The sequence below is a fragment of the Vollenhovia emeryi genome, unplaced genomic scaffold (assembly GCF_000949405.1).
Source record: "Vollenhovia emeryi isolate VEMERY1.0 unplaced genomic scaffold, V.emery_V1.0 DF939227.1, whole genome shotgun sequence".
Lineage (NCBI taxonomy): Eukaryota > Metazoa > Arthropoda > Insecta > Hymenoptera > Formicidae > Vollenhovia > Vollenhovia emeryi.
In genome coordinates this window covers 633,528-652,198 of record NW_011967139.1, presented here as the reverse complement: position 1 = coordinate 652,198, position 18,671 = coordinate 633,528, and the positions used below count along the sequence as shown (strand labels likewise).

At 53.9% G+C, this 18,671-nt stretch overlaps 3 protein-coding genes across 6 annotated transcripts in view; 1 reads left to right on the top strand and 2 right to left on the bottom strand.

Annotated features, from left to right (window-relative positions):
- The window catches only part of LOC105560602 (trithorax group protein osa), a 24,159-nt gene extending 17,800 nt beyond the window's left edge, over positions 1–6,359 (bottom strand). For 2 of the 3 annotated variants that reach the window (XM_012009848.1, XM_012009849.1), the window contains exons 1-4: positions 5,137–6,358; positions 4,881–5,003; positions 4,597–4,803; positions 4,106–4,165 (exon numbers count right to left, since the gene is read on the bottom strand). In XM_012009848.1, coding sequence (XP_011865238.1) covers positions 4,106–4,165; positions 4,597–4,803; positions 4,881–5,003; positions 5,137–5,985 — 1,239 coding nt within the window. In that variant the 5' untranslated portion in view covers positions 5,986–6,358. Of the gene's footprint in view, positions 1–4,105; positions 4,166–4,596; positions 4,804–4,880; positions 5,004–5,136 lie in introns of all 3 variants that reach the window. The other variant, XM_012009847.1, reaches the window with a different exon arrangement.
- An 815-nt stretch (positions 6,360–7,174) lies between these two features.
- Positions 7,175–11,244, top strand: LOC105560600. Its single transcript, XM_012009844.1, has 3 exons — positions 7,175–7,434; positions 7,618–7,734; positions 7,847–11,244. Exons 1-3 carry the CDS (start codon positions 7,339–7,341, stop codon positions 11,036–11,038), a joined length of 3,405 nt encoding a protein of 1,134 aa, XP_011865234.1. The 5' UTR covers positions 7,175–7,338; the 3' UTR covers positions 11,039–11,244.
- A 187-nt stretch (positions 11,245–11,431) lies between these two features.
- LOC105560599 (transmembrane protein 184B) lies at positions 11,432–17,262 on the bottom strand. Of its 2 annotated transcripts, none has more exons than XM_012009842.1 (6): positions 16,751–17,262; positions 15,937–16,145; positions 15,236–15,830; positions 14,912–15,153; positions 14,736–14,820; positions 11,432–12,776 (listed from the first exon to the last, which is right to left on the bottom strand). In XM_012009842.1, the coding sequence occupies exons 2-6, from the start codon at positions 16,132–16,134 to the stop codon at positions 12,601–12,603; spliced, it is 1,296 nt and encodes a 431-aa protein (XP_011865232.1). In that variant the 5' UTR covers positions 16,135–16,145; positions 16,751–17,262; the 3' UTR covers positions 11,432–12,600. The 2 variants fall into 2 exon arrangements, with proteins under 2 accessions (XP_011865232.1, XP_011865233.1); XM_012009843.1 differs by lacking the exon at positions 11,432–12,776 and adding an exon at positions 12,913–14,056 and having other exon boundaries at positions 16,751–17,260.
- Between the last annotated feature and the right edge of the window lie 1,409 nt (positions 17,263–18,671).

The window sequence follows — 18,671 nt, the reverse complement described above, 5'->3', positions numbered from 1 at the left end:
GCCGAGACGTGCGNCATGAAAAACTAAATAACNCGGCAGGGGAAAGATGGGGGGGGGGAGGGGGGGTGGCGGCGGCACACATTCGCCCGCGTTCTCGGGAGAGCGCGCGAAATCGCTCCGGTTACGTAACATTATTTTTATCTGTCGGTCGGCGTAATGTTATTATCCCGTTGGCTGCGACAATAACTGAATCCGAGGTTCATTCAACTCCATCTATTTATCGAGAGCGAGAGAGAGAGAGAGAGAGAGAGAAAAAGAGCGGGAGGTCGGATATCGGGCCGGTCGTGGAAAAAGCGCGACGATTTCGGCGAGATTGTCCGCGACTCCTGTCTCTCGATCGGCGGCCGAAGCCCCGGGGCCCCCTCCGTCTCCGCGTCGCGGGGAAGGACGAGTTCAAAGCGTACGCGAAACATGACCACGCGTAATTGGATCCTGTCGGCGCTGGAATACTAATAAATCTTAGAAACATTAGAAATCGTTCCGCAACTCTCTCTCTCTCTCCCCAATCGAATAAGTGCATTGATAACACGAAGAGAATTTTCCCTTAACACTTATCCTGATCGTAATCGCGAGACAACGTGGCGTTTTGAGGAACTTCGTGAGAGTCCTCTGAATTTTTACCATACATTTTACTAGTGAAATGCAGCTCGCGTCGCTTAAATTTCAAAATTGATTTCCTTCTAACCCTTGGGGTCAATTCTGTATCTTATAATACAGGGTGTCTCATTTTAAATGATCCAGGCAAATATCTCCAAAAATATGAAAGATACGGAAAAACTTTTCAAACAAAAGTTGTTTCATTCGAAGGGGGACATAAGGTGGTACCATTGACTTGACCTTGAATAGTCATTTGAAGGTCACGTAAAGGTCACCTTCAATATTTTAAACGAAACCCCCTATTGTTTATTGTACTATCTTATTCTACTAATTAATATGAACAACTTTTGTCTGAAACACTTTTTGATTTGTCTAATACCTTCTGAGATATCCAAGAGAAAATTTATAACTTTTTCAATGTTTAGCTTATGATATCTCGATAACTGTTTGTCGGAGGAAAACGTAGTACGGGACTTTTTTTACTTGATTTAGTCTCAGGAATACGCTGTTGCAACAATGCTCCAATTAGTGCAAATTTTTGTGCATGTAAATTTTATGACACGAACAATTTTAATCCGATATATGACAAAATTATTAGCTTGGTCTGAAAACATCTCTGATTGACTTGGTGTGTTTTTCTTATACGTGCATGTTTGTTACCCGACCTCTGAATATGAAAATAACTAATCAGTCTTTGTCTTACAATCATCGACTCCGGACGTTAGTGAAATGGCTCTTATTTCTGAGCACCGCTCGCCAAATTGTCGCTGTAATTTCATTTGACAAACTCCGTAACAAGGTAGGCCGACAATCTTTCCGTGATGCTGTACAATTTCGTTTATACTTCTCGCGTAAATTTTGTGTAAAACATTTACTCCTAGATCTCACTTGAAAAGGACCTAAACCAAAGGTCGAAACGTTGTGAGGGCGTATTCAATAAATGCGGCCAGCCGAGGTCGACTAAAATTTGAAACTTTTTTTTATATCAATATGGTAATTTGATGAAATATACCATTTAAATTTTATGTGTTGGAATATTATTGGAGACATTTGCGTGGATCATTTAAAACGAGACACCCTCTCTAATAAAGATGCTAAAAGTGAGGCTTTGTCTCCTTTTAAGGAGACAGAAGTAGAACAAGTCTACTCGCTTTCAGCATTTTCACTATAGTGTGAGATACAGAATTGACGCCCAGGTGGTCAATTCTGTGTCTTATGATACAACGAAGATGCCAAAAGTGAGGCTTTCTGTCTCTCTCTTTTAAGGAGACAGGCGGAAGGAGTCAAGTCTACTCGCTTTCAGCATTTTCGCCGTAGCGTCAGATACAGAAGCGACCACCTTGTACATCAGATCGAACGTTAAAGAAGGTCGGGATCGGCCGGCGGGCTCCCGTCGTACGTAAAACCCCCGGGCTGACTCCCCGGAGCGTCGCGGTCGGCGCGAGATCACCTGTAGCAGACCGAATACCCATGTGTTCCCATCAGCCGTGCTTTTATACATTGGATCGTCTGCTACCCGCGTCTCGCTCGCGTCGTTTCTGCGCGCGGCCCGAGACCGCGCGCGGCGAGTCGCGCAGAGTCCCGACCCGCTCCCGGTCTCTCACCGCTGCCGATACATCGACGTTTTATTGACCGTACACCGCGCACCGTGACCGTGCATAAAGTCTCTGCCGTTTACGGCCGTTTACGCGCCATCGCGGGTTTTTCCCCGGGATATTATTTCTCGGCGGGCTCTCTCTCTCTCTCTTCCGCCTATATTCTCAGGACGCGCGTTCACCACGTACGGCTCCGACGAATCCGTCGAAGGGCGACGGAGCCATGGAAACGTAATTTTTCCCAACCCCGACGTTTGCTTTTTTTTTTGTTTTTTTTCCCTCCCTAGAAGACGACACGGCCGCGAGAATCGGAGTAGCGCGAAAATTCCGCCGTCGTTACCGCGGAGAGATCGATCTCGCTCGCGGGCGAAGGCGAATCGTTTCCCTCTCGCGCGCTCCTTCCTCGTCGTTTCATAACGTCGCAGGCGGCCGCCGCGCGCCGGAGTAACATGGCGGGCACCGCCGCGACGGCGCCGAGAGCGCATGTACTCCGCGAACGATTCGCGCGGTTAAAGATCCGCCCTGGTGGCCGCCGAGCCAACGGGGCCGACGATGTTGTCCTGTTCCCCTCGTCGCGCATCTCGCGGGATATTATCTCGCGGTGGTGAGTATCCCGGGGCGCGCGCTCGTCTGTCTCTCTCTCTCTCTTTCTCCCCCTATCTCTCTCCTTCTCTCTCGAGCGCCCTGGGACGCGGCTCGATGCCGCGAACGACGGCGTCCGGAAGCCTGGCGTGCCGGGCGGGCGTCGCGCGCGGATCCTACAATAATAATCCCGCTCTCTCTCGCGCGAGCGAGAGGAGTTTGTTGCGTTTCGCGGAACGGTACATCGCGATTGCGATTCGGGAAACCGCCGCCGCCGTGGGAGCGCAAGAAGCCCGATGGCGTGTCGCAGAGTGACAGTCGCATGATCCGGCGTACCGAATATAGCCGAGCGCAATACAAAACGTCACGTCGTCGGCGCGCGCGGCAGTGGGGGGGGGACGATCGCCGCCGTCGCCGCCGCCGATCTCGGCCAATCGCCGTCCGCGCTCGGTGTTATCCGTGTCGCCCGCGCGGTTCTTTCGCTCACCCGCCCATGTAAACGCGCGGCGCAGTGGGGACGGGTAACCCCGGGGCGAGGGACAGGAGCACGAGCGGAGGGGAAAGCACGGCGGGGAGGTCCGCTAATATCTGGGGCTCCGGCGGCCGCGCAACTCGCGCCCTAATCGAACTCCACGGAGAGCCGTATACTCTCCGTCCCCACCACCGCCGTGCGCGGTCCGCTCCTGCCCTCCCCTCACGCTCGTCCGCTCCTTGTTCATCCTCCCTTTCCTTCTCCCGCTTCTTCTCCTTCTTCTTCTTCCCCTTCTCCGCCGCCACCTCCTTGGCCTCCTGATCCCCCTCGCCGCCGCGCGGTCGGCGAGGGGCCACCCTTTCGCTCACTCTCGCTCGCTCTTTTCGTCGGGAAAGTACTTGAGCGGCCACCGAGGCGGCCGTAGAGACAGAGTAGCGCTTCGCAAGATGGAAAACTCTCGCCTCTCGATCCCATCCCCGACGCTCGTCGGGCGGTACGGAGAGGATCGGCGGGACCCTCGGCGGCGTCGGCGGCGGCGCACGCGCGCGAATCTCGATGAAATTCCCGACAGCCCGTGGCAGCCTCCGCGCCGCGGCGGAAGAGCAGAATCGAAGCGAGTCGCACGTGAAACCTCCACGACAATCATTCCCGCCACGACGGGGATTATGCAATCGCCGGTGCAAAAACTTGTTTGCTACGTTCCGGATACTTTAAGCTTCGCTTCCCGCACACATACACGTCTCCGTGTTCGAGCCCCGAGAGGAAGGGCGCGCCGTCGACGTGTCTCTCTCTCTCTCTCTCTCTCTCTCTCTCCTTCGGGAGGGAGCTAATGCTTTAGTCACGTAATGCGTAAACTCACCCCAGAGTCAATTCCTTGAGTATTTGGTGTTGTAGCTCGCTGCTGCATATTGTGGAAAGCCTAAAAAGAGACGCAATGCCGTCAATCATCTTGGCCTTACATACACCGTAAAACGCATGCATCTTTAAGCCGTACGTTTCTAGGATTCTATCGCACGCACGTATCTTCCAAACGCCTCGAACGAGTCAAAAAAACTCTCGACTACCGTTAATTTAGACGCGAACAATTCGTACGTTGTCGCACGTGTCGCGTTACAAGACACATTCTCTCGAGCTTGGGACAAAATAAACGCAATTGTTACAGCGGGTTCGTTCGCAGTAGGCGACTTGTCTCGAGGTCCACGTTACACCTTCCGCTTCCGGAACAAGTACTCGATTCTCGCGCGTGCACAGACATCGGCGTGCACGTTGGCAAAGTAATTGTACAGAGCGACAAATCCCGATACGCGTCCCGGCGACATTGGAGGACGATCGAGCCGCTGAAATGTTCACCTGGGACTGGCCGGTGGCCTGCGGCTGCGGTGACGCAGCAGGCGGCGGAGCCGGGGACTGAGACAAAGCACGCTGTGGCGACTGACCCGACGGGGTGACCTGATTACTCGGCGGTGGAGGCGGATTCGGCGGACCGCCTTGGTTCCACCCCCTTTGTTCCGTGTACAGGCTTGAGGGATGACTGGTTTGCGTCGTATAAGAGTTTAGCTAAAACAGAGGAAGCGCCATGTAGAACTGGCCTGCGCTCCTGGATGTCGGCGTGCGCGAGCCACGAGCAACTTTACCTGATGATGACTGTAGGGCGCGTGCGGTCTCGTAGGAGAGGAATATCGCTGGGTGTACTGTTGATATTGCATGGGTGTCGGAGAACTCTGGGCCCCTGGCCCCGTGTGTAATCTCGGCGAGCCCTGGTGGTTTGGAAAAGGTGGAATTAGAGTCGCGTTGGGCTAGATCTAAAGCGCGCGGCGAGCAGCGTCGGGGGCGCAGGTTGGTCGGCGCGGGCTTAACCTACGGTGGAGTATGCGAACTGAATTGGTTTACCGTCTGCGGAGGACGCTGGCCGGACTGGGGATAAACCGGGGGCACGACCGGCGGCCTCTGCATGGGCCACGGCTGCTGATAGTCGGGCCCCATTCCCGGGTAATTGCCGTGAAACCGATGGACCGGCGTGGACGCCTGCAGCAACTGGTTGAGGGTAGGCGTGGGGCCGGCGGTCTGGGACATACCCTGGCCCGAGAGGAACCTCTGCTGGCCGGAGAAGTTTGGTGCGCCGGCACCGACGTAGAGCCTCGACTCGATCTTGGAGGTGGAGTAGTGCTCCTCCATCTCGGCCCGGTGGGTCCGCTCGGTGTCGTGCATCAAGTGTTTACCATGATAGTCGAGCTGCTTGGCGGGGAAGTCCGTGTGCTTGGCGACGTAGTCCGGGAGCTGCTTGCCGGGCGGGTAGTCGGCGAGCGACTTGGCCGCGGCGAACTCGCCGGACTTGTTGTTGCTGTACTCGTCCGGGTAGTCGCGTATCACGTTTGGCGCGTACGGGTGGCCCGGGTGGCCCGGGTGGCCGGGCGCGTCGTGCGTCTCCTGCTTGCCGACGGGCTCCTGGACCGGCTGGCCGACCTCGCGCGGCGATTTTACCTCACCGGCGGCAGTGTGTCCGCCAATGTCCTCGCGGTATTGACTCATGTCGTAGCCCGTCGTGTCCCCGCCGCGATTCACATATTTAAGCAGCTGGGCCGCGCCCCGGGACACTTTATCGTCCGGCTCGGAATCCAGCTGCTGCTTCGCACTAGCACTCGCACTATTCCCACCGACTTGCGTACGCTTCTGTGCGCATTTCACGGACTCGTTCAGCTTCACATCGTTTTGTTGGCTCTCGGCTTGCGTCGCAGCCATGTTCTCCTCTCCTCACGGAGCCATCGTCGTTTTCGTAAACTGGCCAATCGCGGGACCTCGTGCGCGCCTCGCTACGGGGCCAAGTACTACGTACTCGAAATCGAAATACCGATTAGTCGAACGGCTCGCGTCGCGGCTAACACCGCACGGCACATCCTCGATCGTTCGTACGTGGACTGAGCGGCGCGCTACGAAAAATCACTTCCTGCCGTTTTCAAAGTGGAGGCAACCAAAAAAAACTCATATGCGAACGTCAAAAGCAGCGTCGCATGTACCGCGCCATCTCGCGGCTGCGGGCCGCACCGGGGCCGCCTTCCTTCGGCCGCCGTTTCCAACGCGCCGCCCATTTCCGTTCGCCCCGAAGGCCCCGTTTCCATCTGCCCCTGCCCGGAAAACGTCCCTTTTTCCTGCCAACCTCTCTCCCTCCCACTCTCTCCCCCCCTCTCTCTCTCTCTCTCTCTCTCACTCTCTCGGGGGATTCGGCATCGATCTCGCGCCGAATTACGAGGCCCGCGTGAAACGCGTCCTTCGCCCCGTCGAGATCGATCCTACTCTCGCGCGACTTTTCGCCAACCTTCGTCTCTCGCGCGGCCCCTTTGTCTCTTTCCAAACAAAACTATTCCCTCTCGGAGGGACGAGAGGTGTACGATTTCAACTCGGGTCGAAGTAAAGCGCGCGCGTCGCCGAGAGAGACCGAGCCTCGTCGGCGCCGATCGGGGGCTTTCGATAGAAACGCTCGCTGCCTAGGTTCGTCGATCTATCACTAATCGCTTTTTAATCGCGCGCTCCCTCCCCCCCCCCCTCTCTCTCTCTCTCTCTCTCCGTTACGTCTCGTTTCCCACGCGCGTTTATCGCTCGCTCCCCGATCGACGCGGGGCGCGCAGGCGGGGGAGAAAGAAAAACCCGCCGCGCGGTTCCGCGCGAGAATCTCCGCGCGATTTGAACCCGCGAGCGATCGCCGATCCCTCACGGTGTGACATTCAAACGCGCGCGCGCGCGCGGGGTGCGATCGCCGCGCCTCGGAGCGAGACGGCCGACGCTACGCGCGCGAGACGTAGACGAGGACGGCGCGGCCGAGTGCAGGGGGTGCAGCTTGCGCGCGCGACCGCCGCGTGTTTACATCGTAAAGTTATCGCGGGCGCGCGAGGAGGCGGTTATCGACGGGGGGGGGGGGACACGCACACGGGCGCGATAGCGGCGGCCATTTGCATTCGCGCGCGTACGCGGGGACGACGACGGGCCGAGCGCGGTCCGAATGGAGAGCGTGCCGAGCCGATCGCGGAGAGAACGCGTCCCCAGCGTGCGGCTCGCCCCCGAAACCGCGGTGCTCCTTCCCCCCCGTCGCCCGTGAAGATGGCGAGGGCGGGCGGCGGCGCCTCGAGGACCGTGTGCGCCAACACGATTCAGGAGAACGAGAGGAGGCTGCGTGAGGCGCGAATTAAGAATCAGGTATTGCGCCACAGGGGCTATCGTCCTGCCCCCCTCTCTCCCTCTCCCCCTCCCGCCCCCGCGAGCCGGGGGATCGTCCCCCGCTGGCTGCTCCGGTTCTCGCGCTGTCGCCGTCCGCGCGTCGGCTGGCTCACGTGTTTTCTGTTTTCTTCTACTCCTCTCTCTCTCTCTCTCTCCGTCTAGGGCAAGGGCCGGGTCAGGCAGGATCTGAGCAAGCTGTTCGGCAAGCTGAACCAGGCCGTGGAAGCGAACCCGCTGAACTCGCCCTCTGACAGATCGAGCCTGTCGTACAACAAGAGCGTAAGTGGCGTTTCTTCTTCTCTTCTTGTCCCTTGACTCGGCGAAGCTCGCGATAGACGAGGCAGCGATGATACAGTCTCGCGCGCGTCTCTTTTTTCTGTTTTCCCCCAAGGCCTCGAGATGCTGGTACGGCCCGGTCCTGGGATTCCCGCTCGGGTCCTGGTGGGGCATACGCATGGACTGCTCCAGGGACGGGATGCACGAGCCCTTTGACGCCGACGTGCACGAGGGGCCCTTCGGCGTCGTCTCCGTGTGCACCTCGCACGCCAACGTCAACGAGGACGTGGACCTCGGCGATTACCTGACGCTCACGGGCCAGGCGTGCCGCGGCGAGCGGCCCAGCGCGGATCCGTTCCTGCGCAACTACGAGAATCAGATACCGCTGCGACTGATAAGGAGCTACAATCTGCAGAACAGTGTCGCGCCTAACACAGGGTACAGGTACGACGGGCTCTTCGTGGTCATAGGCTGTTGGATCGGCTTGACTCCGGATGGCACCAGGTACAACAAGTTCGCGTTGATGCGCCTCGCCGGCCAGGAGTCGCGCCGCAGCGCAGCCGACAAGGCGGAGGAGCTGTCCGCCGCCCGGCGCCACAGCCCGTTGACCAGATCGAGTCAGCCGAGCGCGTACGACCTGAGAAAGTCCTCGGGCAACGTCAGCGTCGGCAGCCGCAAGTGGAAGCTCAGCCACGGGGACAGCTGCGAGGGCCTGTCGGTCGCCAAGGCGGTACCGTCGATCGACGCCAGCAGACGCTCCGCGCCCGAGAGCTCCATCGTCATGCGCCACGTCTTCAAGAAGCTGCCGAGTAACGCGGAGAGCGCGATCTCGGCTACCGTACCTGATCAGAAGATGCTGCTGTGCCTTGGTGCGTCGGCCACTAAAACCCACAGTACAAACATCTCGATACGCATGGGCCTGTACGAGTCGTCGCACAACTCGCAGGACGCGAAGAAGAGCGTCTCGACGATGCTGCAGAAGCCCGCCAGGTTGCTCGACCTCGCCGCTCGCACGGCGTTGGACGCGGAGGGCAGTCGCCTGACACCCAGGGAGGACGCCCACGGCAAGCCTGCCGAGAGGCCGGACGCGGACAAGGCGCGAGTCTGTTCTCAGCCGAGCGAGGCCGTCTCCTACAACGGCCACGTCACGGCCGCGTCTCCGTCCGTGGACAAGCGTAGGGAAGCCTCGTCGGAGAGCGTTCGGCCGCTGAGACACTCGACGCGCTCCATGTCCTCGTCGCTCAACAGCCTCGAGAACGGCGCGAGTGGCACGCCCGAGCGCAAGGAGCCACGTCGAAGCGCTCTGCAACGCCGAGGTGCGCAAAACCCGAGCGCCAGCGACACCGTTGACGAGTCGATACGGAAACCGGATCGCGGTAGCATATCGCCTCGAGTCTCCGAATGCCGCGACTCCTTGGACACGCCGGGCGAGTCGTTCTGCGCGCAAAGCATCAAGTCCCTGGACTCGCTGACGCCGGACAAGATCCTGAACTTGATCAACAAGGAGCTCGATCATCCCCTGTCCAAGCTGCTGATCGGGAATGTGATAGGGCTGACGGTCGAGGAATGCGCGATGTGGAACGCGTCGAAGAGAGAGACGACTCCGGAGTCCAAGAGCGAGAAGCGAGTCGCGCCGACGAGGGCGAATCTCGGGAGGAAGCGCAAGGGGGCGGACAACGTGAAGGAGAACGTCGCGTCTCTGGACAACAGACGGTACTGCAAATACTCGAGGTCCGAGAGATTGTTTTGGAAGATGACGAAGCAGGCGGACGGAGTGCAGGAACGCCAGTCCTGCAACGACGCCGACCAGAAGCGTAGCGTCAGGAGGAGCGTCCGGGGCGGCGGCGCGTCCAAGGAGAACAACGAGTACTTATCGCCGTTTCGCGTGCAGGCCTCGCTGCAGACCATCGCGCGCCACACCCGCAGCTCGTACGACGTCAAGACCCGCCTGAGGGCCGACAAGGGCGCGATATCGAAGCCGGAGTTTCCCAGCTCGCCGATCAAGAAGAGCAAGTACAAGAAACGAGACAGGGAGATCGCCAACCTGTCGATAGACGCCAATTTCGGTCCGGCGACGCGCGGCTCCCGGAACAGGAGGCTACGGTGCAGGAACAGCGCGTACGCGAGATGCTGCAGCACCTTCAACACCGTCATGTATCCGCCTAACAAGCGGTGCAAGCCCAGCTTCGAGCGGAAGAGCAAACTGACCAAGGTCAGCCGTCAACGCGCCGGGGAGAGACAGGCCAAGGACAAGTATAGGATGACCGGTACCGTCCACGCGAGCGGCAAGGACATCGGCGGTGCGATCGGGAAGCAAATGACTCTCAGAAGCAATCCTGGTAGCACCGAGACCCGCGGCAATCATAACAACAACAGCGCCGGCAGCAGGAAGAAGGATGCTGAAACCGAAACGGCCGACCACGGCGACGCCAAGACTCCCTTCAACAGGGGTCTGCGTAAGGAGCTGACCCGGACGATACCCCTGGCGCAGCGCGCCGCTCAAACGTCGTCGCGTTTGCCCTGCTTTCGCAAGGCGCAGAAACGGGACGAGAAGCCCAGCACGACGGACGCGACGACGCAGTGCAGGCTCGTCTCCGACAACCCGGAGGTTTACGTGATTGGACAGTTGAACGATCAGAGGGCCGTCTTGAAGATGCAGTGGGACAAACTGGAGAAGCTGAAGGAATCGGCGTTGGACGTGGCCGATCAGGGGGTCCAGGTTTATCGAGCGTCGCGTTTCTGCGCTGCCGCCACGCTCGCGGAAGACGACGCGAGTCTCAGAAGCGACGCGGACCCTCTCCAGGACAGAGCGTCGGCCTTCGTGCCGGTGAACGCGTTCGACAGCGACCTACGGGTCGCGCGGCTCAGGTCGATCGGCTTCAAACCCATAATTAAGCCGCGGTCTCCGCTGGCCGCCCACGACCTGGAGGTCATTCAGAACGCCCTGGTGACCACGAGCAAAGTGACGAAGCGCGACGTCGCCGAGGAGTATCACAAGTATGCGAATAACGAGGACACCAACTCGGTCGTTTACATGGACGACGAGTTGCAGTATCAAGATATCGAAGAGGAGGAGGAGGAAGAAGAAGAGGTAGAGGACGATGATGACGACGACGACGACGACGACGGCGACAATGAAACTGAGAAACAATCGGCTGCGAGCGCGTCGACGAAACCGAGGGGCGTACAGTCGAAAACCGGTGACGCGCTACCGGAAACGTTACCCTCCCGCGAAAACCTGGAATCTCCCTGGCACGGCTGGAAGAAGATCGTGACGAACAACAAGTCGTACTGGATCGGTTGGTAGATCGTAGGACCTCGGTGAATTCAAACAGGGATGGTGCTTTCTCGCTATTGCAATTAGAAAAATGAACCGTTTTATCCAAACGTGTACAATGTTATATCTTTATTTTTTTTTTGCCAAAAAGTAAAGGCTGTTAATAACATTCTAAATTATTTTTCTAACAATTAATAATACGGTATCCGAGTTGACTAATATATTTTTAAGAAAAAAAAGAGCATCGATTATTATATAATTAAAACATATACATATACACATTGGTATGTATATACGTATGTATGTGTATATGTATATTTATATATACATATAAATTATTCTATATATATATATGTATATTTTCTATATGTGAGGTATTATTAACAAATGTTTTAACTGTAAATAAATATTGTTCTATTCATGTAGTTGTGTCTTATCTTTATTACGAGATGTAATAGGACAATAAATTTGTTCACAGATTTGCACGCTCACCTCGTTCTTAAACGGCGACGAAAGATTTCGGCACAACGTGTTGTCATATAAAATAGATCTTTGTTCAGCTCCGATCGGCTCTTATGCTTTTCTTAAAAAAAATATAAGGATTATACACAGTTGTACACATAAGACACCGAATACCAAATGTTTATTCATTATCTGACACGATGCTGATCGATCGTCCTCTTCTCGCGCACACAATTATATATAGTATTTTATCCTCTTCCTCTCTTCCGTTTCTTTTTTTTTTCTTTAATATATTTTTCATATCGAAAGGCTCCCGCCGAAGAGGAAAGCTCTCGTCAACCTCTTCGCATTTTCAGATCTAATCTAGCCACGGTGGTATGTACACGTGCGCGAATTTTTGCCTTTCGCGAGAGACCAAAGAGAACGAACAGCTTTGCGGTAGGACTCGTAGAGAAGGACGCAAGTATCCCTGTGGCTCCGCGAGTGGCTTCCTTACGAGTACGGTATGCGAGATTGCAAAAGTCAAGTCTGTTAAATGCAACGGTGTAAATGAAAAACGGATACAAAAGTGTAAACAAGTATCGTCGCCCGTGTACGAACTGTTGCTCCGCGGTGACGCGGTAGCGCGCGCGCGCGGGTGTGTGAAATTAAGTACTATACAATTATACTTATCCACGAAGAGTAAGCATTAGTCGTGCGGGTAATACCTCTTGCAGTGTCGTAGTAGAGCCACGGGTGTACAGATAACACTGCCTTCAAAAACACGCCAGCATAGTAAAATAAATATCTTCTATACTATTTCTTTACTCGTATGTTATAACATAATACATATATTAACATGGATGTAACATTATGGAACTATTACAGTGAAACGCAACGCACTCTTATGCCCCGCGCAATATTCTTCCCCCCCTCCCCCTTATTTAAGGTCCGCGTGAACGTTCTTACTTCTAATTAAACTTCGCGCGAGTCGCTTAATAATATATCGCTTTTCTCTTCGCATCTTCCCTCCCCTCCCCCCTCGAAAGCAGATCTCTAGAGGTTCATGGAAGTCTCGCGTTGTAACGTAACGTTTGTCGACACGATTCCCGAGCGTGGATCACGTTTTCCTCGACGCGCGTCCGTGCGCCTTATTGAAATTCATCGTCGCTGCTGAGTAACATCGTTTTCTCGTTATAATTTTGCGAAATCGTGGCGACGCGCTGGTGAGAGGTGTTTCGCCTTTGCGGTGGTGGTACCGGCATGTTTTGCGGATCATCCGGATCGTAGCTGGACACTCGCATACCACGTTGTCCCTTCGGGCCCCCTAATTGTTACATCATTGTTACACATTACAGTGAGGAAAACACACGAGATACACGTGTCCATCGGCCAGATACCAATGCGCCAAAATTGGCCAATCGGCCGCGTGTAAATGCAGGGCCTACGCGTGCCCAGTTCTCTTTTTTTTTTAAATACACCAATTCAACACGATCGTAAAGTCCGACCGGATACAGCTAATCTTCTCCGAAATGTCACATTTACATATCGAACGTTCTTGCTCTGCGTTTGCAAAACCGAAACCGGTATAATTCCGGCGAGCTCAGTTCCCTGACGCTACGAGGAATCCTTCGTTCATAAAAAAAAGAAAGGCTGTATAGCATCTCTACCCCAAGTTTTACTCATCCCGAGGTGTCCAAACTCTCAACTCGACGGAATTTCAAACTCCGAAGGAAATGCCATACAGCAGAATCGGAATCGTTCGAGCTGCTCGAGAGGCTCGATCAGAGCAACAAAGTTCGAATTCTCACACGTAATACAAAGGTGCAAGAGAGAAAAAAAAATATATGTATATTAATGCGACGTAATCGCAATACAAAACGATTCATGCAAATTATTATTGATAATATGAAAAAAAAAATAAAATAATCGCAAGCAGCTAGGATTGTGATAATTTTGCCACTGTAAATGTATGCTGTACTGTTGGGAAAGAGGGTATAATGACGTGCTTTACATGCTCGGCCGTTTCATACCGTATATTCGCATGCTACATGGTACCATGTGGTAGGAATATAAAATAAAAGCGGTAAAATATCGAGTGGATTGTTACACAATGTTATAGGAAAAAAAACAAACAAAAAAACATGATGTATTAACCAAATACCTAATAATATCCTTTACATTTACATATTATAGAGCAACACTATGGGAGTACGCCACTCTCTCCATTTTCTTTCTCTCTCTCTCTCTTTCCTAGAAATGCTCCTCTTATGTTAAGTGCTTAACTTCTATCTTACAGCAGAGCTTGTTAATCGCAAAATAGATATGGGCCTTATATGCATATAATACGTATATATCGATAGTATATTAAGTACAACCCTTGTTTTGTAATTTCAGCGGAGAAATTCGTTTATATCGACCCCTTGCGGACAGATACCGATCTCTAAGGCATTGTGTAATTCCGTAAGCAAAGTATAGTGCTGTATTCATGTATCTTTCGATCCTCATTTAAAGTCGCGCGCAAAGCTCGATGTCCAATTTCTTGAAATTAAAAAAGTGACGCCTCACTGTGTCATAGCTTTTCGTACGGCAAGTTGGTATTAACGTCTGAAAAACAGCAAACAAAAGTGCCTTCAAAGTAATTGCCTGAATCTAAGTAAACCGGCACATATTGCGGAAAATTTATTAGCCTTTCACACAAGTAGAACGATAAATATTATATTAGTGGACTATCCTCGAAAGCAGATCTTCTATACTATCCGTGATTTCGAAAGTTTTGCTTGAAATTTGCGTGAGACTCGCTATGTACACGCGTGCGAGTGAATAATACATTATTAATAATAATATATCGGTGCCTGCACTGGTCAGCAGTGAAGTGTCAGAAAGTACGAGTGTGATATAAATTATATACAAAAGCGCCAAAGCCTGTAACTGAAGCGTTTGCAATCTCGAATGAAACGTGTATCTTGTGTAACTATTATTGACGTTATTGGCATTACGTGTCGGATAATCTTGCTCTATAATTAGAACATTCACAGCCTTATTTTAACGTGACATTTTCTTATGAATGCACGAGGAAAAAAAAGGTAATTTCTGTACGAGACGACACATACAAAAACGTTGAGTAGATGAGACGAGTCGTTTATCGCATACTATGCCATGCTGTATGAAGATTGGGCAATTTGTAAAATATGAAAAATTATAAAAAATACATGTACTAATAAATAATTATATAGCAAGGCGTACGAGAAACTGAAAAAATCATAGTACGAAGGTGGATGCGTACCTGCGCTATACTGCGTGTACTGCTGGTACTGTGGATGGAAATTATGGATGGCATCGGTCATAATGTCTTTTGGATTCATCGTTTCCTACAAAATGCCATCGGCGAATAGAGTATTGAGCGTATCAAATTAACCACGAAGATAGCCCGTGCAGAATTGAGAAACGCGTCATACGTACCTTCAGGCTGCTGCTGATACTTTGCATCGTCACACTTCTACCTCTGGAGTCAGTAACACAGCCAGCTGCGTATACTTGGTACGGGAACGCGTAACGTAAAGCTATAGCGGCGAACAACATCTCGATGCAAATGAGGAAATTTTGGTAGCCGGCGGAGACCGTGCCGGCGCTCGTCGATTGGCCCAGGCTGTTTATAACGGGCGAAATGACATTCGCCTTCTCCAGGATGGCCAGCAGAACCCCTGCGTAGGAAAAAAAAAAAGAGGTATTCGTTGTCATCTGTGCCCGACGCGCTTGTGCAAAAGTGGTAATTGCGGACGTTACCTTGCCAGAACGACAGAAAGATGACGCTCTTCACTGTACAAAACTTGAGCACGGGCTCAAACGGCGTCAGCAGATCTCTCGTGGCGAAGTAAAACAGAAACAGCCCGTAAAGCGCAAGCGAGACACTAATATTGTAAATGATCGTAATGTAAATGTAGCCGCCGTCCGGTGACCAATCGCCGTCTCTGTAGTGGCCGAAGGCTTGCAGAAATATGATGACGAACGCCATCACCGGTTTAACCAGGCAGAACTGCAAGGTGGCCTGCTTGCAGAATCGCAGGAAGCCGATGGTGTAGGTCTTGCCGACCAGGCAGCAGGTGCCGTACAGGCAGCTGGAGCGTATCGGCTTGCCCCTGATCTCGGACATGATGTTACCCTCACCGCCTAGGTACTCGTAGCACAGCGACAGAAAGTTATATATAACAAACGCCTCGTAACAGTCCCGCACCGTAAAGAAGTAAACGTAGTAGCTCTCGCTGTTGAAGAACAGCAGCGAGATCCAGGAGTAGATGGCGTAGATGGGCACGATAAACAGGATCCGCACTATCCATCTCTGCTCCGTGGGATTCGTGTACCACCTCAGGTGCTGATAGATCTGCGAAGGAACAGAGGGTGCAATCGTGACCACCGTGCGTGCGTCGATAGTCGTTTCCGCCAGTCTCTCGACGGTGTTTTGGTTTCCTTCCCTCCCCCCCTGTTACCTGTTGGCAGGTGAGGAAAAGCGCCACGGACACGAACACACCGGCGATGACCTGAGCCGCGCGGGTCTGCAGGAAGATCGGCGTCCCCTCCTTGGGGAGATCCGCGACCAAGTCGCTGACGCCGGTGGTGGTCGTTGACATCTTGTCAAGTGGATTCACGTACGTGGCGTGCGTCCCTGTGACCCCGGCACCATTCATACGTCAACCTGCTGGTGGCACAACGGAAATTAATTGATCTCTCGTGACGCGAGCGACGTGTCTCCGCGTCGCGTCCGTCACGACGCACGACGCCGAGGAGTCATCGCGTAATTTCACGAGCGCGAGGACGCCCGCGGCGGCGGCGGCGGAGGAGAAGAGGGAGGGGGAGCGGGGCGAGAGGAGGGGGGAGGACAAAGGGGTAGGAGAGAAAGAAAGCGCGTGCGACCGCGAGACGGATACTCGCGCGTAGATCGATACGCGTACTTGCGTGAACGGAGGATCGCGATCGGGCGCGAGCCTCTCGGCGGAGCTTTTAGGTATCGCAGGCGCGGCCGAAAGAGAGAGAGAGATATATATATATGTATATCTATAGAATGAGAGCAGGCTATATCTATAGAAAGAGGCGCCGCGGCGTTAATCGTCACGCGTTATCGTAAACATAAGGCTCGTTCTCACGCAACATCGCTGTATGCGAATGCAGCGGAATTGCATCGCGAGTCGCCGAGGCGGGGGGTGACACGCGCAAACAATCGCGTTGTGTCGCGCTGACGCTGGTCTCTCTCTCTCTCTCTCGTTCGCTCGCTCGCTCGCCCTCTTTCTCGTTTCAGCGACGTACCCGTGGCCCCATTCGCCAAGTCCTCTCGAGATTTTGCAGCATACGCGCGCTCGGCGTGCCCTCTCCCCGCGGGCTGTCCCGTTTACGTCGCCTCGCTGCCGCCGTCACGACGCCCGTCTCTCGGTGACAGCAGCTGCCAGTGGACGGTTCTTCCTGTCGTCACGGTGATTCCTCGGGACGCTCCGCCACCTCCGAAGTCTGCCGCGGTCTCCGGCGACGTTCGGCTCGCTCGCGCGCGCACGCACGTACAAACACCGTAAACGCACGCAGCAGCTACGTGGAAATTGATTGCCCCTCCGGAGCAGCACTCGCGTCCGCGAGCGACTTGCTCCGCTACCCGCACTCGCGCACTCCCGCAGATCTCCGCTTATCGTCCGCTTCCGGGAACTCTCTCTCTCCTTTCGCGGCGCGGGTCGTGGGGTCCGGGCAGCACCCGACGGCGGATCGTTTCTCCCTTTTTCGCGAGATTCCCGACGTCGCACCGAGACACGTCAGTCGCGCGTAAACGCACCGCCGCGAACCTGTTTTCCTTCGAGCGAGCCAGCCAGCCAGTCGATCCCTTCGCCGCCGATCCCGCGAACGGTTTCACTCCCACCGCGCCTGCGTGCGCCCGCTGCGCTCGCGCACCTCCTTTCCCCCTCCACTTGGCAACCCGACGCCTGCCCGCTGGGTGATCGTTTCCGCGCAAAGCGCTTCCTCCTCCTCCTCCTCCTTCTTCTCCTCCAACCCCGCGGTCGCGTTTTCTCTCTCTTTCTCCCTTACCTGTACTTTCTGCGCTCAAATTGAAGCACGGCTGTAAAAGGAAAATGAGGGAGACTTCTTCTTTTTCCTTCGCGCGGCTGAAAGGAGCGGATGTCGCCGATCTTTGTCGATGCCGTGAGTCGTCGGGGTCGAGTGCTCCTGTAGCATTTGACGAGCATAGAATTCTACTCAGCCGATGGTGCTTTCCATTTAGCGAGACAAGCCGACGCAGACGTCAGCCTCGTCTTGCTTCAACATCCAAACGTACAAGGTTAAAGCCTGTTCTACGATGCGTCGCTGCCGGTTATCGGGACGTACCTAGTTGGGGTTGCATTCTCTGCTACTGGAGACAGATTAAAACTCAACTATCGGACGTAGCGTTCAGCGTCGAGGACGCCACGCTGATTTTTACCCAGGCAGCACACATATGTCTAAAAGGCGCCATAAAGATATCTTTAAGACACCTTTTAGACGTACATGTCTAAAAGATAACTTAATGACGTCTTAAAGATGTCTTTTAGACATGTGTGCTGTCTGGGTTATAAAACTTCTGGGCCTGCCAAAAACGCAATATTCTACCTCGCGAAGGAATGTTGAGAAAATAATAACAGGAAGGATGTGTCGGGAAGGAGCAGAAATATCTCTGCAAGCAGCTTTCAGTAAAGATTCTAGCGAAGTTCCTTGTTCACAAACTTACATCGAGGCCTTGGGATTCGGAAGATTGGGACTTGGGCCGGTACTCACAGCCGATTCTTAATTATTTCAAAATCACATCGAGGCCTTGGGATTCGGAGGATTGGGACTTAGGCCGGTACTCATAGCCGATTCTTATTTCAAAATCACCTTGAGTGTTGTCTTAAGAGACTACTACGGCTCCTGTGATTGGTTCAAAATACACTAATAGCTAGTATATACTTAAGATGTTCTCAAATATAAGAACGGATTATGGATAACCAGCCCAAGATTTCGGAGGAAGAACGTCGGACGAGGTTACGTAGCGCCGGCCACCGGCGAACGCTCTCAATGACTACGTTTCCACCGAGGGTCAGAGTCGGGCTGGAGTCGGGTCAGAATCGGATTGAGGTTTGGTGTTTCCACCGCAAAAACGCTGACCCCAATCCGATTCTGACCAGACTCCAGCCCGACTCTGACCCTCGGTGGAAACGTAGTCATTGACTAT